This window comes from Theropithecus gelada, chromosome X (genome assembly GCF_003255815.1).
Source record: "Theropithecus gelada isolate Dixy chromosome X, Tgel_1.0, whole genome shotgun sequence".
In the NCBI taxonomy this organism is placed as follows: domain Eukaryota; kingdom Metazoa; phylum Chordata; class Mammalia; order Primates; family Cercopithecidae; genus Theropithecus; species Theropithecus gelada.
In genome coordinates this window covers 83,457,691-83,482,669 of record NC_037689.1, presented here as the reverse complement: position 1 = coordinate 83,482,669, position 24,979 = coordinate 83,457,691, and the positions used below count along the sequence as shown (strand labels likewise).

The 24,979-nt window shown below is 38.7% G+C and overlaps 1 protein-coding gene across 2 annotated transcripts in view; it reads right to left on the bottom strand.

Moving 5' to 3' along the window:
* The window catches only part of TEX11 (testis expressed 11), a 330,215-nt gene that overhangs the window by 60,272 nt on the left and 244,964 nt on the right, over positions 1-24,979 (bottom strand). For both annotated transcript variants that reach the window (XM_025372487.1, XM_025372486.1), the window contains 6 exons: positions 21,456-21,541; positions 20,551-20,607; positions 7,015-7,055; positions 5,573-5,659; positions 3,421-3,491; positions 1,863-1,979 (listed from right to left, as the gene is read on the bottom strand). In XM_025372487.1, coding sequence (XP_025228272.1) covers positions 1,863-1,979; positions 3,421-3,491; positions 5,573-5,659; positions 7,015-7,055; positions 20,551-20,607; positions 21,456-21,541 — 459 coding nt within the window. The remainder of the gene's footprint in view (positions 1-1,862; positions 1,980-3,420; positions 3,492-5,572; positions 5,660-7,014; positions 7,056-20,550; positions 20,608-21,455; positions 21,542-24,979) is intronic.

The following is a 24,979-nucleotide window of genomic DNA, read 5'->3' as shown; positions in this document are numbered from 1 at the left end:
GGATAGGGATCAGGACACTTTTTGTATAAAAGGCCAGACAGTAAATATTTTAGGCTTTCCTAGCCATATACACTCTCTTTTACATATTTTTCTTTATTTTCAACTACATCTCCCAGCGGCCTGATTTGGCCAGTTGGCAGTAGTTTACCCACTCCTGCTCTAGGAAAAGATGTGGTTCCTTGACAAATTACAATTACTATATGTTTTTACCTATCCCTCACTTTCCCCTAACTCATACTCAGAAGGGTAGAGACAATGTTGATAAAACTATGCAGTCCATCTATATTCCTTCATCAGTTACTTATTTGGAAATATTCCCATTTATGAGGGTTTAGAGAACAGGGAGCAGATGTATACAACAGAAATCAACAAGTATTCTTTAGAGAGACAGAGTACCACGGTCTGATTCATAGGGACCACACTTAGATGATAAAAGGCAGAAGTGCATCTTCAATTATCTAAATAGACATCCTTTCAAAAGGAAAGAAGATTATAGAAAGGTTACTAGATTAGAGAGTTCTGAGGAAACACAGAGGTGTACATGAGAAAGAACACAGAATAAAAAAGAATGGTAGTTAGAAACAAACAAAATAATGATTGTACTTAAGAGTTTGTGAAATTTCCCTCACATCAATTTGATCTCTTTTCACTAAGATAAAAAATTAAACTCAGGATTACCAACCAAAAAGGAAAAACTTTTAGAAATTGAAAAGTACTATATAAAAATAAGATGTTATTACTATTTTTTAGTAAAGCAAAAGTCCCTATTGAGAATTAAATTACATTTACCTTTGTCTGTTAAGTAGAATTTTTGTTTGTTTATTTTGCTCTGGGGCGGGTAGAGTCTTTTCCCATCTTCTTTTAAAATAAAAACACTTCTTAAAAGAGGGCCTCCTCTACTCCTCAGAGGCAAGGACTTTGGCTTCTTTATCTCTGTATCCCCAGTACCTAGAAAAGCGTCTGGTGTGCCAATGTTTTTTGAGCTGCACTCAACAATGGAAGGGAAAAGAAGCAAAATAGTTGGCATAGATCTGGTGAGAGTTTGTTCCAGATCCAAAGAACAATATGAAATAAGAGGAAGGAGGAAGAGAATAAACAGCAAGGGGTTTATATCTCTTGGAGAGGAGAGAAGGTGACAAGTATGAGAAATTAGGAAGTTTTCTTTGTCCAGGTAAGAGAAACCAAGCAGAGCGATCTAGATCTTAAAAATCATACAAAAATGCTATTGATCTGATTTAGAGACAATTTTCTTAGATTGAAAGAAGAAAGGTAAACAGCTAAAAGCAAACCAATAATCTGGTGTATGGGAGATGGTGATATTGATAGCTCCTAAAAGGGGTAACATTTAAGAATCTGACAGGGGAATTCAGGCAAAAGTAAGGAATTCTGTCTTGTAGAAATTAAGTTAATGAGATATTTAAGAATGTGGGGAAAAGAAAGCAAATGCAATTGAGAGAAGAAAAACAAGATAAGTAATAATTTCAGATGGCTATCAAAGCTATGGAAATAGATGAGTTATTCCTTAGAACATGTTATAAGAAACAAAAGTGGAGTCCAAACCCGTGTATAATCACAGGCAGACAATAAAGATAAAAGATATTTAAAAATATTTTTGGAAAGAGTGGTCCATAGGAAGGGGAATTTTAAAAGAAGAGATATCTAATCTTCTTAAAAGAAGAGGCTATGCCAAAAGTAACCTTTGCTTAGGAAGGAATTAGCCATTACAAACTTTTGAAATCAAGATGATGCTGGAGTGGAGAAAAGGATTCTCTAAAGAGAATCAAAAAGAACTGCATCGGGGAAGGCAAACATAACAAATAGCACACTGAACTCTTGTCTTTTCTTTGAAGGTTGCACATTACCTGTTCAAAAGCTGTTGAAGCTTTTCTGCCTTGCTCTAGATCAACTGCAGCTGCCATAAGTAAACATGTTTTCCGTGCAATCAGAATTACTTGATCAGAAGGACAAAACTGGGACATCTGATAAGAAGTAACCAGAACATCAATGAATAGTGAGAATTCTGCCAGGTGAACACAAACAATTGGAATGAAAATCAGCAACTTCCTGATTGAATGAGAAAATTCAGCTGGAAAAGCACATGTCACCATAGAAATGATATAAATTATAATACTGATTTATGCTTTCAATTTTATATTATTTTCCATTGTTTTTAGTACCTTCCTAGAGATAAAAAGCTTCATTTCTTCACAGTATTCCTATCTTTTCCAGTGACAAGTAGTATCATTTGCCCTTGTATTTCTATCTAGTGATTTACTTCTTGGTTTATGTTGTAATTTCTAAGTGATTTTTCCCCTGGCAAATAGATTTCCCCCTTTGTATTGAATAGAGCCAAAATTAGTATGTATATTGTCATGGTTGAAAGAGGCATTGGCAAATCTTGACAGGCATTAGGCATGACCTCATCATTAACATTGTCTAGTTTTAGGAAAAACTCCCAGCTACCACAATAAAACTCTAGGCCATTTGGATTCTTACACGCCAACCCTACAAGTCCCATCACAAATGCCAAAACTAAAACCAATTTATTTCACTTAATTAAAATGGCAGTTATGCCTAAACTTGCAAAGACTATTTCTTAATCTCCCCAAATATTCAGTGATCATAACTGTCATTGTTATTAAATTAATAGCATTTAAAGACACCCCATCTCTTTAGGTCTTTGATTACTCTTATGTGAGATGAAGGAGTTGTGCTAGATTGTCTTTATAGCTCTTTCTAGCTCTAAAATTCTTAACATTTAATTGATCTCAACATATCATACTGTGTATTCCTGAATGTGTATGAAGGATATTCTTTTAGCCGTTCTCCTTTTATCCTCCTGTCAATACTTGGTCCTCTTTCTGGCATTTAACCTCTACCTTGGAGGCCAACGACTATTTAAAAATGCTTATAATTAAATAACAAACTCACAAATCACTACACTCAGGACCTGCTATAGGAAAGTTATAAAGGAGGCCTAAGTTTCTTATCTCTTTCTTCAGCCCCTGCTGTCCCCAGATACTTATTCTATGTTCTTGTAGACTTATTTCCGTAACTCTTCATAATGTGTTGGTAATTAACAACTACTTAGAGTATTCCCCTCCTAAAGATATTGACATTTTAATATAGGACTTTGGGAGGCTGAGATCCCTTCAAAGGCAAAGAAATAAGTCTTAAATGGTAGAACTTCAGCCTCCCTGATGAATGTTTCTGATATTTTAGTATAGAGAGATATGCCCCGCGTTCTTACGCTATACCCTATAAGGAACAAATTCTTCTTAGGTCATTCCCACTTACATATATATTAAAAGTTCCTAGATCAAGAGACAATCTTAGTCTATATTTAGCCCTTTACTATAGCCATAGTGGTTATAGCCTTGTTGTGGTCCATACATGAGATACTTATTAAAAGAAACTTACCTTATAAGAAAGTATGAAAAACTCTCTCATTATCACTGGATCTTTGTCACATTGCACAGCCAAGTTCCAAGCTGGAAATTAACATGAAATAATATAATAATATGAAATTATGAAAATCTACCATTTAGTCTGTACCATTACAATTTCTGATACTTACGCCTTTGATATTAATATACCGGTAAGGGATTTCTCAAGGTTTAAACAATTACCTTTAGGTTTTAAAGAATTTTTCCAGGTAAATTTACAGACTCTCATCAATTCCAATCTTCAACACCAGACCAATGACCAAGGGAGGTATTGCTGAATTTTTAAAAATTGGGGACATGCAATAAGAATTCCTAGCTGAGGCCAGGCTTGGTGGGTCATTCCTATAATCCCAGAACTTTGGGAGACCAAGACAGGAGGATTGCTAGAGGCCAGGAGTTCAGGACGAGCCTGGGCAACAGAGAGCGACCCCGTCTATACAAAAAAATTAAAAACCAAACCAAACCAAAACAAAACTAGCCAGGTGTGGCACACAACTATAGTCCCAGAAGACTGACACCAGGAATTTGAGGTTACAGTGAGCTATGATGGCACCACTGCACTCCAGCCTGGCAACAAGACTCTGTCTCAAAAAAAAAAAAAATTCTTAGTTGACACAAATCTATCTAAAAATGAAGGTCAAAATGAATAGAGCTCACCAACTCTCAGTGGTGAAAGTAAGTTAAAATTCAGCAAAGAACAAGGTACACTAGAATCAAGAGTTGAGAAAAATTATTGGAAAGATTCATATCTTCCAAAGAGCAGTAGAAGCCCTCGTCAGGCAACAGTCAGCATCACGTTCCCCTTGGAAAATCCAAATCAAAATGCAGTAAAAGTAAAAACATTCCTTTTCAAACCTTCAAAAGATTAAAGTCACCAAACTTGTCTATATTTTAGATGTTTGTTATTTTTCATTATTTGCATCAGTTTCTTAGAAGTCAGACTGCAGTATTCATTCCCTTTCTCCGAGGATTAAAACCCTATTAAACCTCATAACACAGGGAAAAGTTCATGTAGAATCGGTCCACTTTGTGGCACTGCTGCTTAATTGCTCATGCTTACTTATCACTGTAGTAACTACCTCCACAAGTTTTAAAATCATTTTATTGAAATAGAGCTGTTATAAAGTATATTACACAACTCATAATTGTACAGCTTGATGAATTTTCACAAAGTGGACATATCCATGCGTCTGGCACCCACATCAAGAAAGATCTTGAACATTACCAGAAACCCTGAAGCTCCTACAACTTTCAAGTCCAACTCCTTTTCCAGGGTAACCACTATCCTGACTTATAACACCATATGTTAGTTTTGCCCATAAAAAAATTATAAAAAAAAAATTATAAATAAAATGAACACCACAATATGTATTCTTCAATATCTGGTTTCTTTTGCTCAACATTATGTTTGTAAGATTCATCCATATTGTTGTATATAGTTCATTTTTGGTAAATCACACTTAGAAATAAATTAAGTATTCCGGGCCAGGTGCGGTGGCTTACACCTGTAATCTCAGCACTTTGGGAGGCCGAGGCAGGCGGATCATGAGGTCAGGAGATCGAGACCATCCTGGCTAACACGGTGAAACCCCGTCTCTACTAAAAGTACAAAAAATTAGCCAGGCGTGGTGGTGGGTGACTGTAGTCCCAGCTACTCGGGAGGCTGAGGCAGGAGAACGGTGTGAACCCCAGAGGCGGAGCTGGCAGTGAGCCGAGATCACGCCACTGCACTCCAGCTTGGGCGACAGAGCGAGACTCCGTCTCAAAAAAAAAAAAAAAAAAAAAAAAAAAATTAATTAATTAAGTATTCTAAACCAAGTTTAGCAGCACAACCTTGGGGATCTGTAGTTATAGTTCATTAGTTTAATCTTAGACCCATTTCTATAGAAAAGGAACACAACTAATGTCCATTGAGTATCTGCTATGATACAAAGGACAAATGCTGTTTCATTTAAAACCCTTAATAACTGCATGAAGTATATATAATTATTTCCATTTTATAAGTAATAAAACAGATTATTATCTCTGTACCCACAGCTACAAATGAAAGATCCAGAATTTGAAATCACATCTGTCTGATTCCACCACCCCACAATGTTTCCCACAGCCACAGAATTTCTTCTTACCTATTTTTCGAAACCACTGAGCTTCATTAACTCTTGACTCCAAACTTAAGTCTTCTTCGCCAAAAGGCTGAGAAAGTTTCACAAAGGCTGCATCAAACAGGAAAATTTGATACTGATAGTTTTATTTTACACTCTAGCAAAGTTGTTTAATCCTGCTTTAAGAACAGTCTCACAGGAGTTTGAATTTAGAAAGTTCTTTTTTGTGTATGTGTGTGTGGGTGCATACCAGAAGTAATTAAAATGACAAAAAGCATTACCAAGTTCCAAGAAGTTGTTAACTCAAATTCTGGGAAACAAACATGTCTTTGGAGAGATTTATAATTTTAATTAGTGCAATCATTCACCACCTGAGGTAGAAAGATATGATTTATATGTGAGGAAATAAAGAATAGAAACAATCATTTAAAAGACTAAACTGGAGATTGAGAATTAGAAGAGTATCAACATGCTGGCATAATATTTACTGAGCCAGCAAGCTCAGGACAGAACCAGAATGTGCTATCACTATCAGAAGGCATGTACATATCCCATGTCCTTCTGAGATATAAGAATGCCAACCAGCAAAGTTTTTCTCTTTTGAAAAGAAGTGGTTTGGTTTCTATACCACTTTGCTATGTTTAACACCCTGTTGACAGGTATTTGAGGCATAAAATTGAACTACTGCAATAAGTAGGATAGAATTTCTAAGATATGAATTTTTTGGTGTGTTTTGGACATAAGGAAAGAGGTACATGGACAGTAAAAATGGGAGATCTGTTAAAAAGGATGCCATGTAAAAAAGCATGTAGTTAGAAAAAGAAATGTGATATAACTAGGAGATTAGCTTGAATAAAGTGGACATGGAAAAATTATTAGTAGATAAGGGAGATGGCACAGACTTGGGTGGACAGCTTCAAAATAAGAGAATATACAACCTGAATTTGATTCAGAGGGTATGAAGAAAAATAGCAGGGTTCAGAGTATTTTTATTTGTCTTGATCCTTTTTCACTTGTTCAATTCTTAGGTTAGGATCAAGTGGCTACTAGAAAAGAAAGGTAGAGGGACAGGGAGTGAGAGAAGGGAAGAAGGGAGAGAAGGAAAGGAAAGGAGGGAGGGAAGGGGGAAGGAGGGAAAGAAGAAAGGAAAGAAGGAAGGAAGGAAGAGAGAGAGGGAGGGAGGGGAGGGAGGGAGGGAGGGAAGGAAGGAAGAGAGGGAGGGAAATATCCTTAAAACAAATAGGAATTAAAACAGAACTGAAATCACATTTGGAGATGAATGCTAATGATGACACACTTTTCTCTGCTTGTGAATGAAGAAACCAAAATAGATTCCTGTGGCAAACATTAATAAGGAGCATGAAGCTTAACTCAAACATAAGATTAAAGTCAGTGTGCTCAGTGTACTTGGAGAATTCAACAGAGAATAGACGCAAGATGAAGAATATAACCAGGGAGATATTTACCTCTATTCAGGCAAGTCAAAAGTCGATCCATTTCTTTCTTCCTAAAAATAAAGAAAAGAATATTTTCCAACTGTTCCAAATCTTTACTATAAAACATAACTAAAAAGGGACACCATTTGTGCCTGAGAATTGAACTAAGAAAATCCAAAATTGTGAAGTTTTTTGCTCAGGACTCCAATCTACCATTTCAACAATCTTCTCCCCCACTGTAGGATACAGTTACTCATTCCCAGTGCCCTCATATTTTTTCTCTCTTCTACTTCTTCATATACCATCAGCAAAGGATTTCAATGACTGTCAAGGTTTTATATTGTAGGGTCATAATACTTGAGAGAAGGTGGTGATCTCTGTGACTTATAAGCTTTTTTGAAGAGGGGGAACTAGAATCTTTATTTCAAATAAAATTGTATAAAAGTCTAATATACAAGAAAATATAAAAGATAAAAGTTGAGCTGCTGTGGTTGAACGAGGATTGGGTGGAGGCTTGGAGCTTCACCTTCCTGGAAGTCCCTGAGGCAGTGCCACAAAATTTCCAGGGTTCTGAGGAATGCGGTTTAAAAAACAACTTATCTTGTACAGACACATCATTTTACAGATGAAGAAAAGAGTAGACCCAGGTTTCTTGACCCCTCTGTCAAGCTTCTTTAAGCACATAAAGTTTAACAGAGAACTTCCGGTTTCCAGTTGTGCATGTAAGGAGCTTGGGAGTTGCCAGCGTCTCCTAACAAGTAAAACGCTGAACACACTGAAAAATTAGTAACTCTTTTTGGACCTATAAGAGAGGAGAGGAAAAAGGGAAAACCACTGCCACAAAGATTGGAGAGACAGGCAAAGATAGGGAGTCACAGCTTACTAGAGCAGAGATTCAAAAGTGGAAACTACCATGATACTCAATGCTGGAGAGGAAAACCTGAAGCGTAACTGACAAATCACTGGAGGCTCAGTGTGGACAAGTCTGAATTAAAAGACTCAGGAGGACCCAGTCATAGTGGGGCCTCCACAGTTTTGTGAGTTTTGCCTCCAGGAGCTTGGTTAGCTACTCAGAGAATACTGGAGCAAAATCTCTTTATGCATCTTGCAGGGGGCAGAGGAAACAAAACACTTTAAAACACGCCAGAGCACCCTGTTCTTAACAAATCTTGCCCTCCGAGAAGCTGCTTAACTACAGCCTGACCTTCTGGGGTGTATCAGAGCCTAACTGATCTCGGAGAAGCGAAATACTCAAATTCAGTCCACTCTAGCCATCCTGTCCCACTAAATGGGGGAGAAAAAAACCTGAGAAGCACTTGTGAAGTTCACAGTCCAGAGGTATAGGCTTACTAAAAGACCAAGACCTAACCATAGGACTAAAGAATGTTTCCCAGCCAGGTGCAGTGGCTCATGCCTGTAATCCCAGCATTTTGGATGCCAAGGCAGGAGGATTGCTTGAATCCAGGAGTTCGAGACTAGTCTGGGCAACATAGTGAGACCACATTTCCACAGAAATGTAAAAATCAGCCAGGTGTGGTTGCACATGCCTGAAGTTCCAGCTACTCTGGAGGCTGAGGTGTGAGGATCACTTGGGCCTGGGTGGGGGTCAAGGTTATAGTGAGCCATGATCATGCCACTGCACTCTAGCCTGGGTGACAGAAAGAGACACCATGTCAATAACAATAATAATAATAATGCTTCCCCTCTCCCCATAATTCACCACCACATTGTTAAAGGCCTATTTATAGTAGTTCCTTTTACCTGGTACATCATGTGCAGCTTTTAAGAAAAAATTAGAAGGCATACTAAAAGGCAGAAAATATAATTTAAAGACACAGCGCAAGCATTAGAACTAGACATAGCAGGAACGTTGGAATTATCAGACAGGGATTTTAAGACAACTATGATAATTGGTCATGATTATGATAATTATTGTAAGGGCTCTAATGGATAAAAAGTAGACAGCATGCAAGGGCAGATCAGCAAAGTAATCAGAGAGATGGAAATTCTAAGAACCAAAAAAGAATACTAGTGATCAAAAACACTGTAACAGAAATGAGAAAACCTTTGATGGTCTTATTAGTAGATTGAACAAAATTGAGGGAAAAAAGTCTCTGAGCTTGAGGGTATATAAACAGAAACCTCCCAAACTGAAAAGCAAAGAGAACAAAGACTAAAAAAAAATACAACAGAATATCCAAGGACTGTGAGACAACTACAAAAGGTGTAACATATGTGTAATGGGAATACCAGAAGGAGAAGAATAGGTAATGGAACAGAAGTAGTACTTGAAATAATATGACTGAGAATTTCCCGAAATTAATGTCATATATATAAAATCACAGATTCAGGAAGCTCAGAACATCAAACAGGACAAATGACAAAAAAATGACATGTAGACATTTCCTTTTCAAACTACAGAAAATAAAATATACAGACAAAATTCTGAAAAAAGTCTGAGGAAAAGAATACCTTACCTAAAGAGGAACAAAGGTAAGAATTACATTCCACTTTTGCTCAGAAACCACACAAACAAGAAGAGACTGAAGCAAATTATTTACATGTTGAGAGAAAATCCCACTAACCCAGAATTTTGTACCTTGTGAAATTATACTTCAAAAGTGAAGGAAAATAAAGACTCTCAGACATAGGGGTGGAGCAAGATTATGGAACAGAAGGCCCACCCATCATCCTCCCCCACTGCAGGAACACCACATTTAACCACTGTCTACACACAAAAAAGGACTCTCATAGGAACCAAAAATCAGGTGAGCACTCACATTACCTGGTTCTAACTTCACATTGTTGAAAGAGGAACTGAAGAGAGTAGGAAAGACAGTCTTTAATCACCAATGCCACCCCTTCCCTATGCCCCAGCAGCTGCCTGGTGCAGAGAAATCTGTGCACTTGAGAGAGATAAAGAGAGTGCAGAGACTATCAGATTTTGCATTGAACTCAGTGCTGCCCTGTCACAGCAGGAAGGAAAACTGGGCTAAACACAGCCAACGCTAACAGAGGGAGCATTTGGACCAGCTGTAGCAAGTGGGGAATCTCCCATCCCAACAGTTGGAATCTGAGTTCCAGTAAGCCTCGTCATCATGGGCTAAAGTGCTCTGGGGCTCTAAATAAACTTGAAACACAGTCTAGGCCACAAAGACTGCAAGTCTTAGTGCTGAGCTGGGCTCAGAACCAATGAACTTGGGGGCATGCAACTTACTGAGACACCAGCTGGGGTAGCTAAGGAGGTGCTTTGCTTGTTCCACCCCTCCCCACCCCTGGGTAGCATAGCTTGTGGCTCCAAAGGAGACCCCTTCCTTCTGCTTGAAGAGAAGAGAGGGAAGAGTAAAGAAGACTTAGTCTTGCATCTTGGATATCAGGTCATCCACAGTAGGATAGGGCACTGGGCAGAGGCATGAGACCCCCATTCCGGGTTGTAGCTCCTGGATGACATTTTGATGCACACCCTGGGCCAGAAGGGAACCCACTGCCTTGAAGGGAAGGACCCAGTCCCGGAAGGATCCATCACCTGTTGACTGAAGAGCCCTTGGGCCGTGAATAATCAGCAGTGATCCCAAGTAGTACACAGTGGGCTCTGGGTGAAACTCTGAGCTGTGGGGGCTTCAGGTGAGACCCACCACATTCCCAGCTATGGCGGCTATTGTGAGAGAAAAGCAGAGGGAAAAGTAAAGAGGACTTTGTCTTATGCCTTAGGTACCAGCTCAGCCACAGTAGGGTAGAGCATCAAGCAGGATCTTAGGATCCCCAATTCTAGGCCTTGGCTCTTGGGTGGTATTTCTGCACCTGCCCTGGGCCAGAGGGGACCCCACTGCCCTGAAAGGTGAAATAAGGCCTGGCAGCATTTACCACAAGGTGGCAGCATTTACCACAAGGTGACTGAAGAATCCCTTAGGCTTTAAGTGAACATCAGCGGTAGGCTGGCAGTACTCCCCATGGGTCTGTGGAAGTGGGAGGGAAGAGTGGGAAGGACTGTGTCTCATGGTTTGACAACCAGCTCAGCCACAGTAGAATAGAACATCTGTGGTAGACTTCTAAGGTTTTTGACTCCAGTCCCTGGCTCCTGGACAGCTTCTCTGGACTCACCTGGGGCCTGGGGGAACTTGCTGCCCTGAAGAGGACACAGACCTAGCTGGTTTCACCACCTACTGACTGCAGAGCCCTAGGACCTTGAACCAACAACATAGGTGGTAGTCAGGTAAGTGGTTACAGTGGGCCTTGGGTGAGAACCAGGGCTGCATTGGCTTCAAGTCTGACCCAGTGCAGTCCTAGCGGTAATGGCCATAGGGGTACTTGTATCAACATACCCCCAATGTCAGACAGTTCAGGAGAGAGAGAGAGAGACTCCATTTGTTTGGGGGACAGTAAGGGAAGAGAACAAGAGTTTCTGCTTGGTAATCTAGAGAATTCTTCCGGATCTTATTCAAGACCACTAAGGTAGTACCTCTATGAGTATACAAGAACCATAGCATTACTGGGCTTGTGGTGTCCCCTAATGCAGATACAGCTTAGATCACAGCACCCAAGTACTTCTCAATACCACGAAAGCCCTCCCAAGAAGGACAGGTACAAATAAGTCCAGAATGCAAAGACTACAATAATACTAATTATTCAATTCCCAGATACTGATGAACACTCACAAGCATCAAGACCATCCAGGAAAACATGACATCACCAAGCGAACTAAATAAGACACCAGGGGTGAGTTCTGGAGAAACAGAGATATGTGACCATTCAGATAGAGAATTCAAAATAGCTGTTTTGAGGAAATTCAAATTCAAAATAACAGAGAAGAAATTCAGAACTCTATCACATAAATTTAACAAAGAAATTGAAATAATTAAGAATCAAGCAGAAATTCTGGAGTTGAAAAATGCAATTGAAGAATATGTCAGAGTTTCTAAATAGTAGAACTGATCAGGCAGAAGAAATAATCAGTGAACTCAAAGACACACTATTTGAAAATACACAGTGAGAGGAAAAAAGAAAAAAGAATTTTAAAATGATGCACAGCTACAAGATCTAGAAGACAGTTTTAAAAGAGCAAATGTAAGAGTTAATGGCCTTGAAGTAGAGGCAGAGAAAGAGACATGGGTAGAACGTTTCTTAAAGGGATAATAACAGAAAACTAGAGAAATCTAGAGAAAGATATCAACATCCAAGTACAAGAACGTTATAGAACACCAAGCAGATCTAACCCAAAGAAGACTACCTTAAGACATTTAATTATCAAACTCTCAAAGGTTCAGGATAAAGAAAGAATCCTAAAAGCAACAGAAAAGAAACAACATACAATGGCGTTGCAATATGCTTGGCAGCAAACTTTTTCGTGGAAACCTTACGGCAGGGAGACAATGGCATGACGTATTCAAAGTGTTGGAGGAAAGAAACTTTTACCCTAGAGTAGTATATCTGGCAAAAATATCCTTTAAACATGTAGGAAAATTAAAGGCTTTCCCAGACAAACAAAAGCTGAGGGATTTCATCAACACCAGACCTGTCCTAAAAGAAATGTTAAAGGGTGTACTTTAATCAGAAATGAAAGGATGTTGAAGAGCAAGAAAAAATCATCTGAAGGTACAAAACTCACTAGTAATATACAAATACACAGAAAAAAACACAATATTATAGCACTGTAAGTATAGTGTGTAAACTACCCTCAAATAGAAAAAACTAAAAGAAGAATCAACCAAAAAACAATAAATATAACAACTTTTCAAGACATAGACAGTATAAGATATAAATAGAAACAACAAAAAGTTAAAAAGTGAGGGGAAGAAGTTAAACTGTAGAATTTGTATTAGTTTTTTCTTTTGCTTGTCAGTAGTTAATTTGTTTACGCAAGCAGTGTTAAGTCATCAGATTAAAATAATGGGTTATAAGATATTATTTGCAAGCCTCATGATAACCTCAAATAAAAAATTACATAAAACAGATACACAAAAAAATAAAATAAAGAAGTTAAATCATACCACCAGAGAAAATCACCTTCACTAAAAGGAAGACTGGACAGAAGGAAGGAAGAGATAGTCAGTATATCAACTAGATATGTGCACTCAAATGTTTGTTGCAGCACTATTCACAATGGCCAAGATTCAGAAGCAACCTGAGTGTCCATCAACAGATGAATGGATAAAGAAAATGTGGTACATATACACAGTGGAGGACTTTTCGGCCACAGAAAAGACTTGAGATTCTGTCATTTTCAACAACTTGGATGCAACTGGAGGTCATGCTAAATGAAATAAGCCAGGCACAGAAAGACAAACTTCACATGTTCTCACTTATTTGTGTGAGCCAAAAATTAAAACAATTTAACTCATGGAGATAGAGAGGAGAACAATGGCTACCAGAGGCTGGGAAGGGTTGTGGGGGGTAGAAGGAAGGGAGGATGGTTAATGGGTACAAAGAAATAGTTAGGAAGACTGTATAAGACCTAGTATTTTCTAGCACAGCAAGATGACTATAGTAAAAAGTAATTTAATTGTACATTTAAAAATAACTAAAAGTGTATAATTAATAAATGTTTGAGGTGATGGATACCCCATGTACCCTGAAGTGATTATTACACATTGCATGCTTGTATCAAAATATCGCAAGTAGCCCATAAATATATACATCTACTATGTACCCAGAAAAAATTAAAAATTAAATTAAAAGAAAAAACCTCTCAGACAAAGAAAGTTGAAGGAATTTGTTGCCAGTAGATTTCCTTGTAAGAAATGTTAAAAGAAGTTATTTAGAGAGAAGGAAAATGATATAGGTCAGAAACTCAGATCTACATAAAGACAGGACAAGCATCAAAAGAAGAATAAGTGAAGGAGATACTACTCAGCCATAAAAGGAATGAAATCATGTATTTTGCAGAAGCATGGATAGAACTGGAGGCCATTATCTTTTTTTTTTTTTTTTTTTTTTTTGAGACGGAGTCTCGCTGTGTCGCCCAGGCTGGAGTGCAGTGGCCGGATCTCAGCTCACTGCAAGCTCCGCCTCCTGGGTTTACGCCATTCTCCTGCCTCAGCCTCCCGAGTAGCTGGGACTACAGGCGCCCGCCACCTCGCCCAGCTAGTTTTTTTTTTTTTTTGTATTTTTTAGTAGAGACGGGGTTTCACCATGTTGGCCAGGATGGTCTCGATCTCCTGACCTCGTGATCCACCCGTCTCGGCCTCCCAAAGTGCTGGGATTACAGGCTTGAGCCACCGCGCCCGGCTGGAGGCCATTATCTTAAGTGAAATAACTCAGAAGCAGAAAGTCAAATGCCACATCTTCTCAAGTGTAAGTGGGAGCTAAATAATGTGTATACATGGACACAGAAAGGGATAAAATAGACATTGGCGACTTGGAAGGATGGGAAGGATGGTGGAGGAAAATAATCCTGAAACCTGAAATACCCATAATGCCTTAGGTGATATTGGAAAAACACTCTAACGGGGAGGGCAGTGCCCAGAGAAACTCCATAATAAAATGGAAGTGGTTTATACATGATCATGCTACCTGTGAATGCAAGGAGGAGGTACTCATGAGCAGAGAGTCTCATTTCCCCTAGGACTGACTTTGGAAATGCATGAAGAGCTGCTGGATTCTATTGTCATTGGGACAGTGCCCTATAAACAGTTCTTAACTGATTGACAAGGAGCTGCTTAATTTATGGATGGCAGTTCCAAGGTGAACAAACAATATTCTGTTTGGAAGGCTACCATCTGATCAAGGAAGGTAAAAACAAATCATCTTAGCAGGCTGAACTGCATGCTGTTTTCCCAGCAGTGAAGGAAGAATTGAACAGCGGTAAAAGCCCCTAGGTTTGGGTTTTGACTGACTCATTGGCAGTGGCCAATGACCTGGCCATGTAGTCTTACAGAAGGGAAATGGAAAACTGGCCCATTAACAGGATGTTTGTATGGTGTATGACTCTATGAAAAATCACTATGGAAATCTGAGGGGTGCATTAATGTAGAACATATTGATATCCATCAGAAGAATCCCCTTCCAGGTTTGGAAGGTGATGAGAATCAACAAGTGGATATCCCTGTGTGCTCCCTTGAGGCGGCCGCCTGGGTCCATGAAATTAGTGGGCATCTGGGGACTCAGCAATACAGAGATGGGTTGAACCTAGACATATCCCTCTTGTACCCTCTGAAGTTGAACCTGGACATATTCCTCTTGTACCTTCTGAAGCACAAAATGCCAATAACTGTTCTGTTTTTCAACAAAAGAGACAGAGACTTAAGGTGGCTATGTGACAGATTCCTCAGGGGGAAGGCCCTGAACACAGCTAGCAAGTCAGACTGATGCTGATAGCCCCAGGGTATGAGTTTCGACAGGAATAGACACTAACTCTGGATTGGCCTTTGCTTACACAGTGGTAGATGCAAATGCTCAGAATGTAATAAAAGAACTGGAAGAGAATATATTGCACCAATTTGGGCTGCTGAGTCACATTTTTTTCAGACCAAGAAACACACTTTACAACCCATAATGTCCAACAATGGGCAGAGCTATATCCTCCTTAGAATAATAGTTAGAAAGGGAAGTCAGAACAAGCAATTGAAACATTGGTTGTCTAAAATGGGGGCAGACACAGGAATGAAGGATAGGCTTACATGCCTTCACAAGCTCACACTCAATATTGGGGGGTGGGGCTAAGGAAGTGTCCCCACTAGATAGACTCCTCTGTTTTTCTGCTGAGTCTGAGGAAGAGGAGTTGGGGAAGGATGCTACTATGACTGCAATTCTTCCCCAGGGTGTAGGACACTGGTATGATGACAATATTTTCTTTCTTTCTTTCTTTCCTCCTCATATCACCTCAACTTTATGTTTCCTACCTGATGAAACATGTGCAAGACCATGGCTGCAACTACAAATGTTGGAAACAGGGCTGATTCCTAAGCAAGAAACCTAACTATATTTTTAAATTTTTATGTCAGAATTCCTAAGGGCCTCATGGGGGCAGGTTGTGTCTTTACCCTATCTAGCAAAATTGGGGTTAAAAGTAAATGCAGTTGTATTGCTTAATGGTCAAGATAGTCCACTAATTCTCTATCTATAAAACCCTACCTTATATAAATGGGAATGGACTGAGCAGGAGGCATTCACTAGATTAGTAGTGCTGCCTGTAATCTGGACTAGCACCTAATATTCTTTCAAATGTGGAAAAGTTTGGTTATAAATAGAAAAAAGGAGGAATAGTAGATGAGAGTAAGAAATGAACAAATGGGTTATGTAGTAAGGGAAATCCAATATTACATCAGTACCTTGAAAGAGTCTCAAAGCAAAAGATGATATTGTCTCTTAGTTCAATTATACCAGATGCCTGAAAAGGTGAAGCCATATATTGTGGAGACCACTCCTGCTTTTGGAATCTGACCAAACAGAAGCCTGGAAACCTCAGTGGCCTTGCCCTGGGAGACAATTTCATGATATAATCATGGACTGGACAAATTATTAATGACTGAATGGGACTCCAGTATTGTGCCAGTATCTCTTTTTTTTTTGAGATGGAGTCTCGCTCTGTCACCCAGGCTGGAGTACCCTGGCGCGATCTCGGCTCACTGCAAGCTCCGCCTCCTGGGTTCATGCCATTCTCCTGCCTCAGCCTCCTGAGCAGCTGGGACTACAGGCGCTCACCACCATGCTCGGTTAATTTTTTGCATTTTTAGTAGAGACAGTGTTTTACTGTTTTAGCCAGGATGGTCTCAATCTCCTGACCTCATGATCCGCCCGCCTCGGCCTCCCACAGTGCTGGGATTACAGGCGTGAGCCACCACGCCCAGCCATGTGCCAGTATCTTTTAACTGTTATGATCCTTTTGTTGTATTTGGGATCTGTGGTCAAACACCAGGGATCTTTACACTGTGGTATTATACTGTGGTATAATTAGAAGTGTATTTGGTCTGAGGTTGCTGGCACAAGGGTCCTAAAACCCTTGGGAGAAAAGAATGGGCCAAAGACCTTAACAGAAATCTTACCAAAGAAGATATACGATGACAAATACACATAAAAAAGATGCTCCAAATCATACATCATCAGAAAAATGCAAAATACAACAATGAGTTACCACTGCATACCTATTAGAATGGCCAAAATCGCAAACACTGACGACACCAAATGCTGGTGAGGACACACAGCAACAGGGACTCTTATTCACTGGGGGCAGGAAGGAATGCAAAAGGGTACAGCCACTTTGGAAGACAGTCTACCAGTTTCTCACAAACCAAACATACATAGTCTTATCATATGACCTAGCAATCACACTCCTTGGTATTAATATTTACCAAAGGAGCTAAAAAGTTACCTGCACATGAATGTTTACAGAAACTTTATTCACAATTGCCAAAACTTCAAAGAAATCAAGGTGCCCTTCAGGAGGTGAATGGATAAATAAAATGTGATACATTCATACAATACAATATCATTCAGTGCTATCAAGACACAAAAATACATGGAGGAACCTAAAATGCATATTACTAAGTGAAAGAAGCCAATGTGAAAAGGCTACATATTGTATGATTCCAACTGTATGACATTCTGGAAAAGACGAAACTATGGAGGCAGTAAGGGGTTGATGAAGGAGGAATGAATAGGTGGAGCACAGAGAATTTTTAGGGCAGTGAAAATACTCTGTATGATATTGTAATGATACATACATGCCATTATATCTTTGTTCAAACCCATAGAATGTACATCAGGAGTGAACCCTAATATAAATTATGGACTTCAGGTGATTATGATATGTCAATGTAGCTTCATCAATTGTAATAACTGTACCACTCTGGTGGGGAATGGAGGAGGCTATGCATGTGGTGGGGAGAGGGGACATATGGGAATCTCTGTGCCTCCTGTTAGTTTTTTTGTGAACCTAAAATTTAACTAAAAAAATAAAATATTAGGGCCAAGCACAGTGGCTCACACCTGTAATCCCAGCACTTTGGGAGGCTGAGGTGGGAGGATCATGAGGTCAGGAGTTTGAGATCAGCCTGGCCAACATAGTGAAACCCCGTCTCTACTAAAAATACAAAAATTAGCCGGGTGTGGTGGTGGACGCCTGTAGTACCAGCTACTCAGGAGGCTGGGGCAGAAGAATCACTTGAAACCAGAAGGTGGAGGTTGCAGTAAGCCAAGATCACGCCACTGCACTCCAGCCTGGGTGAAAGAGTGAAACTCCATCTCAAAATAAAAAAATAAATAAATATATAAATACAAATAAAATATTAAAAAATAAAGTGAAGTAAAAACTTAAAGCAGACAAAGGAATGAATATGGAAGTATTGGCAAACTCAACTAAAGAAGTTTACAGGAAGAAGGGTAGAACATACTATAAGACTGGCCTTATCAGTAGGGGTCTAACATATAAAGACTGTGGTCAGGAAAAGTAGCAGAATTTTCAGGGATAAATCTTAGAAGTCTGGTTTATATAAAGTAACTTCTTAGAATAAATTTTATTAATTTGAATTTCAGCTGAGCTAAAGTTGATTTCTTTACTATTTAATTCGGTGATTCCATATCAAATAATCTAGGAAGGGTCCATTAATAAAAATATACAGTACAAATAAGAATGAAGACATACAAAGGAACATATAATCTATTTAGAGAAAAACTGCTTTTAAAAAATTTAGCATATGAGTTGTTAGTACTTAGGTAGATGCTGCTCATTTATAACCACAGGAATTTTGGAACAGAAAAGGCCTATAAAAATTATCCAGTCCAGTTTTTAAAATTTTACAGATGAGGAAAATAAAGCTTAGAGAAGTTAAAGAAGTTGCCATTGCCTACGGTAAATCAAAACTTATTGAAATAGTTGAACTTATAATTCAATTCTCTTGAGCCCTCTCATTGAATTAGGCGCTTATATTTTTTTTTTACAAGTTAGTCTAATCTATTTGTTAAATCAGGTTCTAACCTCTACCTGAAAACATTGCTAGAGGATATTCTCTATCACTACATTTACTTGAAAACAGTGAAGGTATGTATTTAAAAGTGTTTTGTAATTTCTCATTAATTCAAACAGGATTCCCTCCCTTACCCCATTTCCCAATTGGTTTTAATGTGTGTGGTTTGACTGTATGCCACAATTATGAGGAATATGAAGCACCTTTAAGTCCAGTGCTGGAGATATTATAAATAACTAATATTCAGTCATTTAAATAAATTGAGTGGCAATTATGTGTCAGATACTGCCCTAGGTTTCAGTGATGCAAAGATAAATACAAATATAGTCCCAGCCCTCAAGGCACTCTTACAATCTAGTAGCTATCATAGTTTAGTCCATTTTTAAAAAAGCTTCTTATTGTTGAAAACTTCAAAGATGTCCAAATGTTAACAGACAAGCATAATGAATCCTCATGCACCTATCACACAGCTTCAATAATTATTAACTCATCATCAATCTTATCTCCTTGATACCTCCACCCACTTCTTCCTCTCCCATATTATTTTGAAGCAAATTCCAGACATCATATTATTTCATCCATACATATTTCAAGATGTGTCTGTAAGTGATAAGCAATCTTTTAAAAAACCAACCACACTACAATTATCATGTTTAAAAGTTAATAATTTCTTAGTATCAGCAAATATTTGGTCATTATACAAAATTCCAATTGCTTCATCTTTTGTTTTGTTTAAGTTTGTTTGAATTCCCTTCTAATGGATTTATGAAGCCTATAAAGAAAAGGCAAAACTTATAATATGCAATTGGGTAAAATTTGCATTACGAAAATGACAGTTATAAATATCTGTCCTATTATCTCAGTCAAAGATATTTCCAAAAGAATTTATTTGAAAAAATATATTGCCTCTGGTGAAGTAGAAGGAACTATTACAGACTTCTTGTCTAAGAAGAGAATGCAGAGATGGGTGATATTTCTCTGAAAGTTATCCCTAATCAACACTCTGAGTAGAGTTTTCTTTCAAATAATCAGGAGGTAGTGAGTTTTGTGAATGAAAAATTGGTGACCAAAGTCTTCAATGAATTGTTACGTTTTAATATCTTATTCCAAAGATATTGTGCACAGAAATACATTTGAATACTCTCAGATGACCTGATAGAGAATCATAACCAACAAGCCATCCAGGTTGTATGTTCTGTGGGAAAGTAAAAGATATGTCTATATTTGAGTCATCTGTAAGAAAGGGGGAACAGATGCAATATCATAATTCTATCATAGATAATATTATTGAGGGCTTATTAAGTTCCTGACACTCTAAATGTTTTACATGTATTAACTTATACTCTGGTTTCTCTGCAGATCACATAAGTCTTTTGCCTTTTAGATGTTTTAACTCACTGAGTCATCACAGCAACCCAATGACATAGGTATTATTATTTTTCCCACTTTATGGATGGGGAAACTGAAGGCCAGAGACGTTAAGAAACTCGCTCAAGGTTACACATCTGATAAGTAGTAGAGCCAGGATATGAACCCAAGAAGACTGGCCCCAAAACCTGTATTGATCTTACCCACTACACGAAGTATCTTTTAATATACGATTTATATTGTAAGTTACTATAATTTGTCTAATGGAGAATACATCATTTTTGTTGGAATAACTCACTTATCTTCAGATTCCGGCATTTCAGCAATTTTTGGAAGAACAACACGAAGCAAACACCTGTATGACAGAGTAATATTGGAAGTGATTCTTAGGAAGAAATGTGTGAATGAATACATACCAAGTTACTAACCTTGATTACTCTGGGAGGGAGAAGTGAGAAAAGAGAGGGCAAAGGGGAGATTAATTTTATTTTATATATATATATATATATATATATATATATATAATTGTTTTAACAGTTGCAATGAAAACATACCAATTTTATCCTTTTGAAAGAGGAATTTAATAAAAGAATTTTAAAACAAAAGCGTTGCTTATAACAAATTCTTAAATGGTTCCACAGTTTATATCATTGCTCAAAAACACCGGCTAGAACATCAGGTATGGTAAATCAGTCTTTATATTTTTCTTTCTGTAAAGGAACTGGAACTGGCCTTTGGGTCTCAAACTGGGATCACTATTCTTTGAAGGGATCTGGTAGCATAATGGCAAACTGACAAAATAAGGTAGTTGGTAAAGTTTTAAAACCTAAAAAGCTTTAAAAAATACTATCTGTCCTGAATGATTTTTAAATATTTACCTTACTGAAGGGATGAAAGTATCTCAAGACTCCTCTGACTCTTTTATTTATGTGACTCCATTTCCCTTTTGGAAATGTGGCCTCAAGTGTAACTGACCAACAGGAGAACCACTCTAGAATCCTGCTGGTTTCTCATTTCTCACAGTGGCATTTTCTCAGTCATACCATTAAGTACTTATCAAGTCCCAACCTCACCCTCCTCTGCTTCGCTATTTTATGCAAAAGTTTCCTTGATCTCAACAGCATGATTTTGGCAAACTATATTGACCAAGAGCAAGATGAGCAGAGGAAATACTTTCTCTTCCACAGGATGTAGGTTACTTACTTTACAGCTGTAAGAACTTGTTCCTGGTCTTCTGAATGTTGAGCTAAATATTCCAAAGCTTTTTCTGCCACAATTTGTTGTCCATTCTAAAAAGAACAAATATAATATGTTAAATTACATCTCAAAGTGATACTGAAAAATGTTGTCTATATTCCTGTTCATTAAAGATAAGACAAATATCTAAACATGTTCCTTTTGCATTCTCAAAAAAGCTACTGCAAGATAGTAGAATGAAGATACAATTCACTGACAAAAACAGAACACATTTGTATTAGCCCCAGAAACTGAATCCTCCCTATTCACAAACACTCAATACTTGCCAATACTACCCTTAGTCTACTAGGACTAATCTTATTGTGCTCTTTATCCCCCACTTATTAGCAGTAAACAAAAGAAACCCAGATTGTCAGGTCACCCTCATTTCCAGCACTCTATTCTCAAAAGTCTCCATATATCCCCTCTTCTGTCCTCTTTTTCTATCTCTCCCCCAGTCCTCCAACCATTCCACTATGCTCTCTGAAATTCAGTCCACTCTCAGCAAAATCTCCTCTACCAGCAACCTCTTCCCTAGAAGTTTCCTCCACATTCTTGCTCTAATGGAAATCTAGGTTTCTGCCAAGGATGCTGCTTCCACTGAAGCCCTCTTAAGTGGTGGCTGTTTTTGCTCTCACTAGCTTACCCATAGGCCTGGAGATGGAGTAGGTGTCTTTCTTGCTCTTCATTGCCATTTTAAAATTATTCTCCCATTCTATTCCCTAAAATCCTCAACTTTGATTTCCTATAACCAGACTATATCACCCTTTACCCTTCATTGTTGCTGTGGCCTACTAGCTCCCAGGTCATTTCTTCTCATTTTTTGGTGACTTACTTATTGCTCAGTTATATTTTCCCAAAACTGCTCCTGTCTTAATTTTTGGCATTTTCTTCTAATTTTTGTAGTTTTTTTAGTGATGGGGTTTCACCATGTTGGCGAGGCTGGTCTCAAACTCCTGACCTCAGGTGATCCACCCACCTCGGCCTCCCAAAGTGCTGGGATTACAGGCGTGAGCCACCACGCGCGGCATATTTTAGGCATTTTCAATATATAGGTAGAGGATCCTCCCAATATTCTAGTTTCCTGGTTCCTGAAATTTTACTCTAACAATTACCGTAGCCGTTCACTCCCACAGTCATTCACTAGACTCTGCCATTACTAACAATTGCAATCATTTCATACTCTCAGTCAGGGCTAGGACTAGGGTGGGGCAGGTGAGGTGAGTGAAGCACCTAGGGTGAAAAATTTAAGGAGGCTCTCAGTGTTGTACAAGTACCAAGCCTTTACTTGTACCACCCAGAGAATAGGTTCCTCCTTAAGTTTTGTGCCCTAGGTGTCTCCCTCCCTCCCCCTAGTTCTCCACCCCAGTTCTTACTTTCACATATTCTACTTTCTGTCTACCGTCTCTTACCTTTCCAACTTGATACCTCTATTATCCTGACTCCAGCAATCCTTCAACTGCAGTAAGACCCCCAACCCACTGATGCCGCCAGTTTTTCACTGTCCCTCATCTCCTTGATGTTCTACTGCATACCCAGTTTAAATTCCATGGAGACTAATTATAACCACTCCCTTGTTCCTTGATTTTCCTGCCCTTCTTTTGCTTTATTGTATTCATCTGGCAAAACCCCAACTTTGATTAAGTCCAACTTTCTACTGATTTTGGTGCTTACATCCATTCAGCTGAATGTGGCCAGAAAAAAAATACATACAACTACTTGTTTTATTTTAAAACTTCATCAAATAGCCTTAGTGCTACTGGCAAGCATATCACACTTCCGTAGTCATTCACTTTCTTACTTTCCTGGATGAATAGTTAATACCTTATCCCTTCTTCTCAACTCCCTAATACCTCCTCTCCTGAGCTCAGAATTTGAGACTGAGAATGGTTGAGAAGAAAAGAGGAACTAGCAAAGGAGAAAGAAAGAGTGACTCACGAGGTAGGATAAAAATAAGGATAATGTGGTGTCCTGGAAGCCGACTGTGTTTCAGGGAGGAAAGAGTGATCAACTGCATTGAATGTTGCTGACAGGTCAAATACAATGAGGACTGAGAATTAACCACTGCAATTTACAATAAAGAGGTCATTGGTGACCTTGACAAAAGCAGTTTTGTTAGAGTGGTGGTGCAAACGCCTGATTAGAGTAAGCTCAAGAGAGAATTGGAGACAGTAAATATAGACAAATCTTTAGAGGAGTTTAACTACAAAGGGAAGAAGAGAAATTGGGGAGTAGTTGGTGAGAGAAGGAAGGTCAAGAGGTTTTCTTCCTTTTTGTTTGTTTGATATGGGATAAATGAGCATGTTCATATGCTGATGGGAATAAACCAGTAAGAGAATAAAAAGTTGACAAAGTGAGTGAGAAAAAGGCAAGAGGTGATAGAAACAAGTGTGTAAGCTTAGAGACTGGCTTTAGGAAGGAACATGATAGCTCATCTATGGTGGCAGTTGAGAAGACAGACTATGTGGTGTGATTGCTGGTGTGCGAGTAGAGGTGGTAGTAGGAATCTGTGGAAGTTCTCTTCCTGACTGCTTCAGTTTTCAGAACCTAGAATATCCACATTTTCTCTTGGGAGGTGGGGGAATGAATTTTGTAAAGGGATTTAAAGATAAGGTAGCTTATTTTAAAAGAAGAGAAAGCACTGTTTTGCCTGCTTCATACCCCACTCTCACTCCCTTGTCTAGACTCTCATTATTTTAAAACTGGATTATTATCACCGTCTCCCATTCTGTCCTACGTATAATTTCTCCCCATTCATTTCCCCATGCACAACCCAAATTATTTTCCTAAAGCACTACTTTTACACAAATTACCATCAATATTTTCTTATTGTTTAGAGAATAAAATGTATATATAATCTTGTCACAGCTACTTCTTCTACATTATCTCATACTCCTCCCCTATAGTATCAACATAATAATAAAAGTCATGGCGGGCGCAGTGGCTCACACCTGTAATCCCAGCACTTTGGGAGGCTGAGGTGGGCAGATCACTTAAGGCCAGGAGTTCCAGACCAGCCTGGGCAACATGGTGAAACCTTGCCTCTACTAAAAATACAAAAATCAGCCAGGTGTGGCTGGCGCACACCTGTAATCCCAGTTACTTGGGAGGCTGAGGCACAAAAATCGCTTGACCCTGGGGGGCAGAGGCTACAGTGAGCTGAGATTACGCCACTGCACTCCAGCCTGGGTGACAGAGCGAGACTTTGTCCAAAAAAAAAAAAAAAAAAAAGCCACTATTACATCAGGTAAAACATCTGGAATGGTGGAAACATAAGCCCTCCATCACTTTAACCAAACACTGTGTCTCTCAAGCCAATTACATTCCTTTCTCCATGTCTTGTTTATACCATCCCTTCCTTTAAAAAACATTCTTACTTATGTAAATGCCACCCTTTCCAAAACCCAACTTAAGGTTTCCTTCCACTGTAGAGACTTCCCAAATCAATTCTGGTTCTCAGTGCTCTCTTCCTACTCTGAATTTTGGTAACT